We start from the raw sequence: 14,752 nt of genomic DNA, 5'->3' as shown, positions 1-14,752 counted from the left end.
AATATTAGTGATTCACACACGAGCTAAATCTAAGGAAGGAACGAATCCAGATCTAAACACTAGAAATTTAAACGGTAGTCAAAGGAGAATCAACGGATGGATGGATTCGATCCGTTACGATTCAGGGGAAAAAAAAAATCAAAGATCGACGATGAGAAGTAGTAAGGAAGGAGTACCTCAGGTCTCAACCAACGGCTCGACATTTTGTGGAATCGCAGAGAAGATGAAACGAAGGAATCAGGAAGAAGACGGCTTCTCTCTGGAGACGATGTAGATTGTGATGAGACCACTTTCCCCTTTTTATTTTGACTTTTTAGGTTTTACGATTTTTTCGGGACGACAATTGTAACCCCAAAAAACAAAAAATTAAAAAAAAAAAAAAAAAAACAAATACAATGAAATTTGGAATACTGGTTTCTGATTGGCAGCGAGGTGACCAGCTTGTAGCCAATGATAATTTGTCATCTGTCGATTTAGAGTTTCGAGACACCGTTTCTTTTTTTCTTTTCTACCTTTGTTTAGCTGTGTTTTTGAAGCGATATATACTAGCAAATGGGCAAGTTATCTTCTTTTTTCACCCAATTATTTTAATTTTGTTTTATATTCGTCATATCTCTAAATGGACAAGTTGTTGTAAGATACTATGTGAGTTATTTTTAGCAATTATGTGCATACAATCTTTTAAATGTAAAAAATAACGATAAAAACCTAGTATTTGATAAAAGTCTAAAAGAATGTTTGTGATCGAAACGGTTTTTATGATTTACTATCCAAATTTGTATTGCATGATATTTTTTATTTAACATAATTTACAATTTTGTTTGTTTTTAACATATTTACAAAATTTGGTTTTGATATCTTAAAATTAAACAATAAATATATTAAATTTCTAATATGTAAAAGGAAATAAGATTACACTATATATATATTTGTAAAGTATAATTCTCATCTCTAATGGGTTTGTTTTGGACTCGGCCCATGTAAATTATTAATGCCTTACTATGCAAGGACATATATAAAGGAAAGGTTCCAACTTCCAAACCTACTTTTCTGTTTCCCTGACGCAAAGAAATCTGTTACCTGTGAAGATCTCTTCTCTATACTTCTTGTGGCCTATCTCGAGTGAGTTCTATTATTAGCTTTAGCTTAACAATATATCGATGATGAAGGCTTCTAATCGTTCTTTTCTTAGTTGTTGTTAAGACGTATCGATGAAGGGCTTGTAATTGCTCCTTTTTTTTCTCTTTTTTTTCTTCTTCTCTTAATTCACTTTTGTGTTCTGGCTAGCTCTTTGGAATTTTCTAAGTTCATTGTTTTGTTAATTCCGAGCTTTCTGAGATTTTTTTTGGTTAATTATCGAAGGTTTTAATTATGTAGAAAACCTGTAAATCACCTTGTCTATATTATAAAATAGAAGCGTGTTTTGGATCTGTTGATAATAATACTAGTCATTATTTATTTTCATTGTTTTGTTGGTTGAATCATGAATGTTAGATATATAGTATTGACATGTTTACGATTTATCTTCCCTAATTTTTTTTAGGTGAAAAACAATGAAGCATTACATGCCTATTGTCCGTGAGAAGCCAACAATCGAGCTTGTAGAGCTCACTTCAGACATGAAATTGTTTGAAGCTTACAACACGATTCGTCTAGCACGTTCAATGAAGAGACATGCAGGTGCTAGAGCAAAGAGAGCTTCAAAAGCTGAGAATGAAGAGAAGAATTGACAAGTCTATTCTTCTCAATGTAGAAGAAGAAACTTTCATCTTTATCATCGTTTAGAGTTACTTTTATGTATCTGACTTTTTTTCTTTATCTTGGATTTTGCTGCTCTACCTATTCAGTCTTTATGGAAACGACCATCTCTTTTCTTCCTTAGCCTTACATTATTGATTGAAATTGCTGATACTTGGATTTATGGAAAAATATATCTAATAAGCTTAGACGACCGCTTCTAACCGTATCGATGATTAATCATCCTTTTCGCATTCAACCTAGCAATTCTGATTTCCCCCAATAGTCTAATGATAATCTCAAAATAATGCTAGAAGTTAAAAATAAATCGTACGACATCGAAGGGGTAATCTCTATATAAAAAAAAAATGTCACGTACCCAAAACATTGGAGTTATGAGTAAAATCACTATCAAACAAGAACAAAATTTCTACTAGAAAAAAAACGATCGATACATTGTAAGGACCAACAACTATAAACTACATTGATCTTCATGACTTCCATAGTTCCATTATTTATAGGAACTTCATGACTTGCGAGCTCTGTCTCGCCAAGATCCTTGCTGTTTTGCAAGCACCTAAACCACAAAGTATGGGATTAACAACAAGCTAACCTACGGACCCTGAAATGGAGCTCCAAGAATCGAGATTGCTTTGAGAGCAAATGAAGAGAAGAGATTTTTACCTTTTCACTTAGAAGACTTATCGTGCCACTGTTGCTTTCTCCTTCATCGTCCTTAACATTAGTATTCTCTGTCACATCACATTCGGCGTTATCGGTATGAGTTTGGAATGTGGATGCTCCAAACATGGCCTCGTCGTGGGCGGCTTTTAGTTGCTCTTCCCTTTTCGCCTATAAGTTTTTATTCAACATATAATTTGTTTGAGGCTCTGATTTAAAGAAAACTGTGACTTGTTTAAAGATCGAAATTGTAAGCTAATGACTCAGTATACCTCGATGGCGGAAAACCTAAAACTCTGTCCCATTCGCTTGACTAAGGCAGCGTCGTCATCAGTACCTGCAATCATATAAAGTTTTTAGCATCAAGAGTACATACATAGTAAGTAAGGATGACTTTCTGCTTTTAGCTCCATGAAAACATAAGGAGTAAATGTAGAAATTCATGGGAAACTGACATTCTTCTACTTCCTCATCGTCAACTGGAGCATCTTTGTCGAATTCAAATCTCTCCCATCCTGCACCCTTACTGGTATCTTTCTCAGCTGCAAATTTAGAGCATCATTAGACTTTGATTTATGAGATAATCCTCAGTCATCTGACCTAATCCGCAACCAATACTGTAACATATTCTCCTAGCTCAGCTTTACACCTTTATCCCCTTAACTAACTATGATTCACTACAAAACTTCTAGGCTAGCAACAATAGTCTTGCATTAGACTAATAAGAAATCCTTATCCACATCATCAAGACTAAAACACATCCCACCGTTTTACAGTAACATTCCAAACAGAATCTCAATGTAACCTCTCAAATGGGACCCGACTAACATACCAGTTTCATCAAGCTGGAGCTTCATCTTGGCCTTCACTTTTTCAGCAGCTGACTGTTCAAGAAAGCAACAAAAGAACGCAACCCTTATGATACCAATGGAAATGAAAAATCACACACAAAAAACAACGATAACAAAGATACAGATTACAGAAACAAAGAATGGTTGAGCCAAATTTAGAGCTCAAGGCTTTATCATCTTAAAACATCTATTCCTGCTTTACCAAGTAAATGTGGGTACATGAAGGCAATTCCTGGTTGCAATACCAACAGAAGCTCCAGGGATGTTAAGCTAATTGCTATGTTCTTGTTACCCTAACGCCCAAACTCTAGAAGGATTCTAACATTACGAAGCTGATTCCGGTAAATTAACAAAAAGTTCATCTAAGTATGGTAACCATGAAGGCTAAGGACGATGAGAGAAAGAGTATACCATATCATCATAGCCTTTGATTAGCCGCGAGTAATCAATCTTCTTCTCCTTAACATCTTCCCTCCTCCTACTTTCTCTCCTCGGCGACGAACTCCTGCTCCGGCTCCTCCTCCTCCGACGACTATCTCTATCTCCATACCTATTACGCCTCTCTGAACTCCTACTCCTGCTTCTCCGTCTCTCTCTATCTGCATACCTACTACGTCTCTCTGAACTCCTGCTCCTGCTTCTCCTTCTTGTATGGCTTTTATCTCTCTCATCCCTCTCTCTACTCCGATTACGACGCCGTTCACTCGATTCTCTGGAGCTCCTCTCCGGAACCCTAAGATGTTGCTGATCCTTCTTCAATTTTTCTCTGATGGATCGGATCTCGGAATCCTTGTTGTCAGTGGATTTAGTAGGGTTGGAAGAAGCCTTGACGAACTGGTTGAGAAACGAAGAGGACGATGCGATCGCCGATCCTCTCTCCGGAGCGGCGTTGGCACCGGAGGAGAAGCCGAGGCCTTGCTTGAAACGAGCAGCTCCTTCTCCTTTACGCGTGAGCTCGTCGTAGTATGCCGCCGCTTTTTCCTCTTCCATAACTCAGCGCCGTTTCTCACTTTGCTAAGTTCGCTTCTCTCTCGATGGATGTTTGTTTTCCCACTAATTATCTTAATCCATTGTTTTCATTTTAAATCTTATAAAATGAACACAAATCACTAAAAAGAAGATGTGTGTACAAGTGATAAATTGAATCTTCTTATCGAGTTTGTGAAAGGTTTAATTGCATAAGTTTTAATTTGAACACAACTATCTATGTAAAGTTATGAATGAAACAAAGAAAAAAAAAACATGAGATCAATGATTCCTGTGGGGATTATGAAACAATTAAGAGAACTCAAAATCCGGGCAAAAATGAAAGGTCAATGACTCCATTGGGAAGATTAGCAATGTTATTGAGCAGAGCGAGTCTGTTCTTCCTCACTCTTTCATCTTCCTGCAAATCATCAAATTCAAAAACTTCACTCTCGGTCTACAACAAAGCTCGAGTACAGTGTGTGGACAAAAGCTTCAACTTACCACCATCACAAACACATTGTTGAAGAAATCCTCTAGTGGTTCCACCAATTGCATCGATATCTCAGTGAACTCCTCGATTTCTATACCTGAAATTTGGAAGCATGTGAGAAATTTGTTTGTTTGTTTGTTTGTTTAAAAGAAACCAGCTGTAAAGAAGAAAGTGGAGTTACCAGTGTGAATTTGATCTTTGATAGAGGTGTAAGTGCTCCACAACGCTCTCTCTTGGGTAGTCTCAAATGCTTTCTCATCCACCTGATTGCATCATTTAAGATGTTAGAAGCTGCAACTTTGCACACATGCTCTTTGATTCAGACAGAAACCTCAAGTACCTCAACTCCAACACCAACGTCTTTTCCACGGACAATGCGTGTGGGGCGAGAATATGCTTCCACTATCTTCGGAAAGATCTCACCTCTGCTTAGCTTTTCCATCTGCAAGGTATCAGCCAATGCACCAGTGATGTTATCTTTTTCTTTCGGAGCAAAATTATTATGACACAATAACATTCAAAACCACAAGATAATCAAGTTTTTAGTCCAGTTTCTAATCTCTAATACTAGACAGCCAAGGAGATTTAACCAATTAAATTGAGATGTATCCTTCTATACTAGGCTTAATCCAATCACCAAAAGATCTGACTTGTAGGAGAATGATGCCCACAGGCTCCTCAACTAATAATATTACCTGATTCCATATCTAATCGCTATTGGATTATATCACAAGTCACTTACCTTGTGTGCAGTACGCGCTGCCAGACAAGGATAGTTTCCACGCTCTGCTAGGACAGACCTAACTACTTCAGGGCTTACTCCGTTGTCAACCTGTAAATAGGAAAGAACGTTGTTTCAAGAACCGGACCTTCAGGTCTTTCAGTTTAAAGAGCCGGGAACTGTGTCTAAAAAATTAGAAAGCAACAAAGATAAGCATCACAAAAGTGCACGAACCAGTAGCTGTTCCAGTCTTCGAGTAACAAATTGATACACCTAGAAACAATAGACCAATTAATTATATCATGAAACAATTCAGATGACAGTTTACAACCTGTAAAAATGAGAAAATAGTATATGACGCCACTGAANATAATATTACCTGATTCCATATCTAATCGCTATTGGATTATATCACAAGTCACTTACCTTGTGTGCAGTACGCGCTGCCAGACAAGGATAGTTTCCACGCTCTGCTAGGACAGACCTAACTACTTCAGGGCTTACTCCGTTGTCAACCTGTAAATAGGAAAGAACGTTGTTTCAAGAACCGGACCCTAAGGTCTTTCAGTTTAAAGAGCCGGGAACTGTGTCTAAAAAATTAGAAAGCAACAAAGATAAGCATCACAAAAGTGCACGAACCAGTAGCTGTTCCAGTCTTCGAGTAACAAATTGATACACCTAGAAACAATAGACCAGTTAATTATATCATGAAACAATTCAGATGACAGTTTACAACCTGTAAAAATGAGAAAATAGTATATGACGCCACTGAAGCTATGGGAGTAGACTTGATTCTCACATCTTCTAAAGTGTTTGCCTCAACCTTCGTTGGTTGTACACTGGCCGCAAGTTCTAGAGCACTTTTGAAGTTGACATTTTTATCCTTCTCGACCAAAATCTGAACCTGTGTTATACATACAAAGTAAGTATAACTTTGCCTCCATAACTTCATGCAACCATAAAATGGCAAATCATAATTGCTCGTTTATTAGATCAGCATATATATATATACTTACTAAGCCATATGATATTCTTCTAAGGCCAAATGGGTCATTTGATGAATTTGGCTGGCAACCAGCAGCAAATAGACCAACAAGGCTATCTAATCTACAAAGTCATAGAAATAAGCATAGGTGTAAGTATATAGGATCACAAAAATTCAAACAAAATCATCATATCAGAAGTATTATGCAATTTAGTTCTGCGCAAATTTAGAAACATGGTTTTGTGTTCACAAGACAAAACGTTTGGCATATCAAGAAAATAAGAGACACCAAAATTCTAGGCTTTCGATTTACCTATCAGCTATTGCCAAAACCATTCCTGCATCTGTTTTTGGGATGACATCTCCAGAAAATTTAGGAAGTGTAATCTCCAGCAAAGCTTCTGCTATCTGCATCCCAGGAACATGATTTCATATCATAATAAAGCACATGCTAATGAATATATACCATAGTAAACTAGTAGCTTAATCTATGAAGCAAAAAAGAAGCTGCCACAAGGGCAACTTAAGCCCATAAACATACACAGATACACTTGAAGAATCCACTACCTGCTCTGAATAGCCATCTCTGAGAGCATAATGGCGAGCCATTATTCCTGACAGCGCAGTAAATTCTGTAACTACAGCAGTTGCAAGGTCTGACATAGCAAGAGAGGCAGCCTCCTCCACGACAGGAAGCACATCTTCATCAATTTCGAGGGCCAAACAAAGCTTAGTTACCATCTTTTGTAGACGGTTCATCTTATCCAGCATCGTCCCCAGCTTTTCCTATTAGTTCACATAAAGATGGATTAGAAGCTTGTGCTGTATGTGCTACTGAAGTCAATATTAAATGATTTGCATTTTTTACTTGTAACTGAAACCACAATGAGACTACTGGCGAAAAAAAAAAAGTACGACAATTTGTTGTATCCAACTTTTAGTTAGTATAAAATATGTACCAAAAGAAAACTTACATGGAAGAGAATTCCCTGCAGCTGACCTCGGAAATCAGAAAACCTTTTCCTTGTGTCCACCTCATAAAAGAACTTTGCATCTTCATAACGTGCCCTGCAAATGTAAAACATGACCTTTGAGAGCTTTTAACATGGAGCACTATCAAGACTTGACAGCATATAAGTAGGGCAATGCAAACAGATAGAACAGTAAGGGATCTACTCTTATCTATCAATTGAGTATAAATTTTAGCCACTTATAACACATCTCAACCTGAGAACTGCTTCATTTCCTTTCTTCACCACGTCCTCATTTATTGCACCATTGGCAACCTAAAAAATTCGCACTCTGTTTCATCAGCTATTAGAAATTAGTTTTATGCCATTAAAAATGAAAAAAAATGAAAATATATGCAACAGAAGACAGTGGAAGGCTAGCGTGTCATACAGCAATAAAGTAAGGCAATAGATGTCCACTATCATCAATAATGGAAAAATACTTCTGGTGCTTCTGCATAACCTATAGGGTATAACAAGGCTTGAATTAGATAAGCATACTTGCTGATAAATCATAAGAAAGTAAATAGATATTATGAGCAGGTTACACGGTATAAAAACCATTCTTCGTTTCTGAGGAGCTTACAATAGTTAATAGCTCCTCTGGAAGTTCTAAGAATGATTCCTTGAACTTTCCGATTAAGGGCACAGGAGCTTCGACGAGATTTGCAACCTAGCAAAAACCACAAATTAACTGGCTTCTTGGTATCTTGAGCTAAAGATAGCCCTTTGTAGAGCATATCAATGAAAAAACATCACAAAATTACCTCGTTAAGTAAGTTCTGTGGGACAACAAGGCGTCCATTCACACTCTTTGCTAGTGCATTTGACTTCTCAAGAATGATTTTCTTCCTTTCCTATATATTATGGTAACTAATGAAATGACTACATAAATCCATAACTAAAAATATAAAATGAAAGAAATCTGACACCCTACTGAAAGTTAAAAAGATTTTTATAAATATATAATGGATAGAGAAGAAAATATGAAGGACATGCCTCAATTTCAATATTGATTCCAGAATTCCTCATAGTATCTTCATAGGATTCTGCATTCTGTACCTGCCAATATTTAGAAGACGATAAGCAAACATCTGAAGCATGACATCCAAATATGTCTACAGACGACAATGCCAGGACATTCTTACCAATAGTGATGCTGAAGCAGTATTGCGAAGTCCACAAGATACATTTCCACTACATTCCAAAGATGAAACAGATAGTTATATTATTTACAAATATTTTCAACATCTTTCTATAGCATATCTGTCAAATACAAGAGGGAAATTCGTGCCAACTGAAGCCATAGAAAGCATGGAAAAGTAAGAGTAGCCAAGTAAACGTACCTTGAGATGCCAGCAAAGGAGAATGGCACAACCAGACCCCCATGTAAGGCCATAACCCAGCGAATTGGCCTGCTAAACATTACCTGCTTATCACAGCACCAGATAAATAGCAGTGATTAAAACACCTTGTTTTACAACTGAACCTAGGCAATATGAGTATTAGTATGAGTATACAGATATAAGTTACATACTGAAGAGTTCCAGCGCATTGACTTTGGGAACGATATTTTAGCCAGCATAGCAGGTAAATCTTCTGATAGAACCTATAATAGACAAGATCCCAGAGCGAAAACGTATGCTTAACAAATAGAGGACTTAGGACGCTAAAAATACGAGGTATACCATACGAAAAGCAAGAGGAAAAATGTGAGCATTTAAAACATGCTAATTAAATGGATATACTATGTCTTTCATGAATTTCTGTCATAAAAGATGAAAATAACATTGCCTTAGCATAACAAAAAGAGCAAAGGAAAAGAACCTCCAAAGCAAGTCGAGCTGGCTCTGTAACTAGTGCATGGACATATTCTGTCTTCCCTGAAAGATTTACAAAAAAACAAAAAAAAAGAGGTTAAAAATGAAGAAAAAAGCAGAATTGCAGCCTAGGAGACAAAGAACAAGGAATGTCATAAGTTAAGAAATAGGATCCTGCAAACAGAATTTGCTAAAGTGGATGCACCTACCAGAAACTTTTCTGTACAATTTTTCCAATGGAACGCCATGTCTACGGCTAAAACCATCTGCAGCCTGGCAGGGAAGAACAACGAGAAAATTTATATCTACTTACCTTTAGGCAGTCAATGCACGCACAAAACATAAGGGGACATACATAAATGAACCAGATACTATTTCGATAAGTTCCACCAATGCCTACCAAAATACTTTGTATACGTTGTTAATTTTAATATCCTTGACCAAAAGGACTAAAGGAAGACAAAATAACCTTCGTAGGATTTCCTTGATCATCAAAAGCTTTGGAAGCAGGGGGTCCTCGAACTTCAACCTCCTCTTCCAGCTGCCTCGAGGACATAGCATCAACTAAAACCTGAAAAAGGGGCCTTCACTTAAAACTGCTTAAAAGAAGAAGAATTCCAAAAAGCTTCAACGGTACTTCAAAAACCCAAAACCTTCAAATACGTCAAAATAATTTTTACATCCTCACATAAAAAGCCAGCTTTAAATAAACCTCATAAGCGAAAATTTTAAAAACGTACAAAAATGCTAAAGAACAAAAAGGAGATTCATGCTTTTATAGAGTTGACATCAGTTAAGAAAAATTATGTAAATATGTAATTACCACGAGCCTGCGAGGTGTGCCAAATGCTTTCACAGCACCATGCCGCAATCTTTGATTCTCTAGTAATTCTAGGACTAAGACCCTGAGCTGCAATATTAACAAGGACTATTACTTGATGTGCAATATATCAAAAGAACATAGCAGAAAGGAAAAACAAGAAACAAATGAAAAAAACAATATAGGGATGATTGTAGCATGAGCGAACGGCCTTCAAGTGTTCATGAGTGAGTGAGAGAGAGAGAAATATCAAGTTTCTCCAAATGAAATATAATTTTACTTGTTCACTAGCGTTGATAACATCTTGAGGTGGCATCTCTTCAGTCCCTATCTCAATAATAAACGATCTTGGTTCTTCAGGAACCTGTGACAATTGAACACCACATAGGCAGCAAATCAGGAAACTATCTTATTTGACACTTTCAGAAATGTTTTCATCTATAAAAAAAGCCATCTTCACAGCTCATCAAAAGGAAATAATCAGCAACAAAGCTCCAACTGTAAATTCTCTAATTAGAAAACAACCCAACCTTTTCAGCCACTTTTTCTAAAGCCTCTCTGTGACAAACGGGTGGAACTGATTCGGAGGCAACACCAAGAGGATGTCCAAGAGACTCGCGTGTCTTTAACCACAACTGGGCACATTGGCGAGCCAAGCTATTCTTTCAAAGAGAATGCACAGAAGCAAAAAGTGCACATCATAAATATATTTACAAGTAAAAACTTGTCTAAAAGTATTTCCTCTCCGGTTAATCAAGCTTCTTGGGTTGCTCAATAATACACTTTAAGAAGGAAAAAAAACTGGAACAGATCATACCTACGCATTCGACCGAAATAACGAGCACGTTCAGTTACGCCAATGAAACCTCTGGCGTCTAAAATGTTAAAAGCGTGTGACGTCTTCAGAAGCTGGTCATACCTAGCATGCCCCCAAGCAGCAATTTGTTAAATTTAAGAGGCAGTTGTTAAATATGGAGAAAAAAATGGATGATCATAAGTATGTGATAAACATACGCAGGGATTGGAAGTCCTAAGGCAAGCAAGGAACGTGCTTCTTCGTCAAAATAATCGAAATGCTTTTGAAGGCGATCCACGCTAGCATGCTCTAAATAATATGAGCTCATTTCCTTCCTGAAAAATTCACCCGTATCTAAAACATGACTAACACAGAATAATTTTGATAATGTATGATGAAAAAACCATAAAAGAAATAGTCTTTTACTCGTTTTCCAAGAAAAGCTCCCCATAGGTGATACCATCAGCATATAAGATCTTTTTAAAATGATCAACTTCCTGTCAGTTGAAACTAAAAGGTTAACTTAAGCCAAGCAAAGGACCTATAACGAACATGTTTACATACAATAAGGGAGTATAATACTAACCTGAAGCAACATGATGATGCGCTCAAGTCCATAAGTTATTTCAACAGATACTGGAGACAACGGAAGACTTCCAGCCTAGAAAGAAGCAAACTTCACAATTATATTGTTTTCTAGCAACTGAAGCAGAATATCTACTACAGAATCAAAGATAAAATTGACCCTAAGAAAACGAAAAAAGCAAACTGTAATCTATAGTTCATTTTTAGAAATGTTTAGATAAAATGAAAATTACCTGCTGGAAGTAAGTAAATTGTGTGATTTCCATACCATCCATCCAAATCTCCCAACCCAAACCCCACGCACCAAGCACCTGAAAACAGACACCGCCAAGCTGAGAATATAGTGAGAAACTAAAAGAGATGGAAACCCCCATAAATACGCGGTTTCACACATTACCGGACTCTCCCAGTTGTCTTCTACAAACCGAATATCGTGTGCAGTCACATCAATACCTATAAAGAACGCATACGGCAAACAGTAAGGGATGAAAGAGTTTTCCTCAGAAGCAGCTTTATGTACCATAAAGATCAACTTCACATAATCAAATCTTTCAGCAGAATATACCAACCGAAACCATCGCAAGGAGAAAGATTCAATCAATCTATTGCACTAGAGTCTCAAACATATAAGTGGAAACATAAAGAGGAAGCATTGTTCAGAATAAAGGGGAAGGAGTAAGTTTTTGAGTACCTAAAGCAGAGAGACTGTTGATAAAGAGCTGTTGAGAGTTTCCAGGGTCAGGTTTCAAAATGACCTGAAACTGAGTATGTCTTTGAAGCCTATTGGGATTCTCTCCATAGCGAGAATCATCAGGACGTATGCTTGGCTCAACATATGCAACATTCCAAGGTTCAGGACCAAGAACCCTCAAAAAGGTACAAGGATTCATGGTACCAGCTCCTACCTCAGTGTTACTAGGTTGCATAACGGCGCATCCAACGGACGCCCAATATTCCTAAAAAGTTCTCAGTTAGATAAATTCAGTCAATTCGCCGAAATTTGGAAGGAGATGATGGGGAGAATGGAACCTGAAGGCGCTGAATCGCCTGTTGGAATGTAGGAACAGACGCGGCGCGGGTGGTGGGATCATCGTCGGGCTTACGATAAGACTGGTGGTGAATAGAGGCGGAGGAAACGGCGGAGGTGCGGTGAAATCGGCGGCGGGAGAGAAAAGGGGTATGGGAGAGAGAGCGAGGGAGGAGGAAGAAGCGACGAGAAGCGTGAGGACGAAGGAAAGAGACGATAAGAGGAAGAGAAAGAGTGAGGATGGCCATGAGTGACCAGAGAGACCCTTGTGAAAGAGAAAAGTCAATGTTGTTGTGGATTTTGGAAGACGAGACACAGAGAGAGAGGTTTTGTGTTATCCTTTTTTTTTTTTTTTTCATTCTCAAATTCGCGGTTCGACCTAAAATTACATTTTTAACTACGGTACAAAAAAATATAAAAATTGGACTGAGATACTTTATAAAAGTTTAAATTTGATAAAATAAAAGTGTTTTTCTTTTTTTGCGATCATAACAAAAAAATGTTTAAGAAAAACATTTGAATACATAAAATATAAAATACCAGATATACTATAAAATATAGTATATTAAAAGTAAGACTCCAATAATTGAGATTTCGAATACTGTACACTAGGTAACAACCCGTACATATTGTGCAATAAATTTTCCTGATAAAATTAGGGTTATGAGTAAACTTATTTTTTGTGATCTAAAATTTTGTTACTGTAAAAAATATATATATATATAATCCGTGAGAATATGTTTAGATCGAACTAATATATATCAACTAAATATATCTATAACTCGCTTTTTTTTCAACCTATGCAAGATTTTTTTTTTTTTTAAATCATTATTCTGTGTAAGTATGTTTCACCCGTGAAATATTATACCAATGATATGAAATAAGTCAATTCCCTACAATAATGATTATTGTGATAATTTTATTTTAGAAACTTTAAATATATAAATAGTAATCAATTTTTTTAATATATGAATAAATTCTGATTTTGAAAACGTTTTACATATACTGATTTTAAATTTTAATAATTAAATCTGTTATAAAATGATTAAAATAAATTTAAAAATTGAAATGTTTGATTTTTTAATTAATTGTAAAGGAATATTCCTTAATCATTCAATAGAAATTATGTGTAAATTTCCATAAAAATGAGGCCAATAAATTCATTGTTGTCTCGAGCTCTCTAACGACGACACATCAGCATTTTTTTGAGAATGTTTCTCTATTAATATATAGGGGATAATTAAATATGTTATAAAATGATTAAAATAAATTTAAAAATTGAAATGTTTGATTTTTTAATTAATTGTAAAGGAATATTCTTTAATCATTCAATAGAAATTATGTGTAAATATCCATAAAAATGAGAGCAATAAATTCATTTTTGTCTCGAACTCTCTAACGACGACACATCAGCATTTTCTTGAGAATGCTTCTCTATTAATATATAGGGGATAGAAGCAATGAAATAATTAATAATTTAAAATTACGGTATCAAAATATATAAAGGCCGATATCAAATTCAGACTCGAAATATAGTTATCATAGGTAATTTTGGAATAATGGGATATGAGCTTCTTGATTCTCATTCTCTAACATTAATTACCTTAGATGATTTTGGAATAATGCTATATTAGCTTCTTGATTCTCCTTCTATAACATTCTCTTCTACACTTGGGTTTTTTTGTTTTTTTGGTGAAGTCTTCCACACTTGTGTTTAGGAACTGTATTGTTCGTATTTTATTAATCTAGGACAACAACATGCACGCACCAGATCCATTCCAAAGAGAGCCAACACAAATTTAATTAGTTCTAAACCAATAAAAAGTTTATATTTCTTCAGCCCTAACTTATAAGCTGTTTAATTTGAGGGCTAACAACAGAGAACATTAGGTAACTCCTCATCTCGAAATGGTTTGACCTTTGGTGCTAAACAAAGTCACCTGTATGGATTGGCAACTTTCTTCGACCAAACAATAGTAGTTTTCGCAATCCTTACTATCAGAGACACTAAGCTTTGGACGCGCAGCCAACAACTCGTATTAAAATACTTGAAAGATAAATTATACAAGTCTTGAAATCCCCATGCCACGAACAAATATATAAAAACTGGATCGGTACGACTATCTCTGCCTTGATTAGGAGGAGAAATGCTCAATGCATTGCTAATAATTTGAGAAGAAGAACGTTGGAACGCATGGAAAAAGCGAATTAAAAATTCAAGTAATATGAAAACAAATACTAGATTTTTTTTTTTTTTGGG

General features: G+C 36.1%; 3 protein-coding genes and 1 long non-coding RNA gene across 4 annotated transcripts in view; 1 reads left to right on the top strand and 3 right to left on the bottom strand.

The window, feature by feature from the left end:
- LOC104791023 overlaps positions 1–371 on the bottom strand; it is a 1,530-nt gene extending 1,159 nt beyond the window's left edge. Inside the window, exon 1 of the mRNA XM_010516823.1 lies at positions 177–371. Coding sequence (XP_010515125.1) covers positions 177–203 — 27 coding nt within the window. The 5' untranslated portion in view covers positions 204–371. The remainder of the gene's footprint in view (positions 1–176) is intronic.
- Positions 1,059–1,876, top strand: LOC104791022. The gene is made up of 2 exons (XR_768855.1): positions 1,059–1,122; positions 1,544–1,876. It is a non-coding gene; the product is annotated as an uncharacterized LOC104791022 (long non-coding RNA).
- LOC104791021 (probable splicing factor, arginine/serine-rich 7) lies at positions 2,055–4,350 on the bottom strand. Its single transcript, XM_010516822.1, has 6 exons — positions 3,681–4,350; positions 3,251–3,302; positions 2,874–2,960; positions 2,691–2,755; positions 2,422–2,589; positions 2,055–2,314 (listed from the first exon to the last, which is right to left on the bottom strand). The coding sequence occupies exons 1-6, from the start codon at positions 4,257–4,259 to the stop codon at positions 2,264–2,266; spliced, it is 1,002 nt and encodes a 333-aa protein (XP_010515124.1). The 5' UTR covers positions 4,260–4,350; the 3' UTR covers positions 2,055–2,263.
- On the bottom strand, positions 4,403–12,809 carry LOC109124483 (glycine--tRNA ligase, chloroplastic/mitochondrial 2). The gene is made up of 33 exons (XM_010516821.2): positions 12,495–12,809; positions 12,157–12,421; positions 11,863–11,918; positions 11,699–11,776; positions 11,467–11,541; positions 11,307–11,377; positions 11,099–11,215; positions 10,902–11,003; positions 10,615–10,741; positions 10,365–10,448; positions 10,088–10,174; positions 9,734–9,835; positions 9,474–9,537; positions 9,272–9,327; positions 8,982–9,053; positions 8,791–8,873; positions 8,593–8,641; positions 8,444–8,506; positions 8,212–8,301; positions 8,031–8,117; positions 7,836–7,907; positions 7,662–7,720; positions 7,409–7,502; positions 7,002–7,220; positions 6,748–6,842; positions 6,466–6,556; positions 6,249–6,353; positions 6,089–6,127; positions 5,876–5,965; positions 5,069–5,170; positions 4,910–4,991; positions 4,740–4,825; positions 4,403–4,656 (listed from the first exon to the last, which is right to left on the bottom strand). The coding sequence occupies exons 1-33, from the start codon at positions 12,738–12,740 to the stop codon at positions 4,558–4,560; spliced, it is 3,207 nt and encodes a 1,068-aa protein (XP_010515123.1). The 5' UTR covers positions 12,741–12,809; the 3' UTR covers positions 4,403–4,557.

The sequence above is a fragment of the Camelina sativa genome, chromosome 6 (assembly GCF_000633955.1).
Source record: "Camelina sativa cultivar DH55 chromosome 6, Cs, whole genome shotgun sequence".
NCBI lineage: Eukaryota > Viridiplantae > Streptophyta > Magnoliopsida > Brassicales > Brassicaceae > Camelina > Camelina sativa.
Note: the sequence above shows the minus strand (reverse complement) of the source record. Positions and strands in the feature narration are given on the sequence as shown.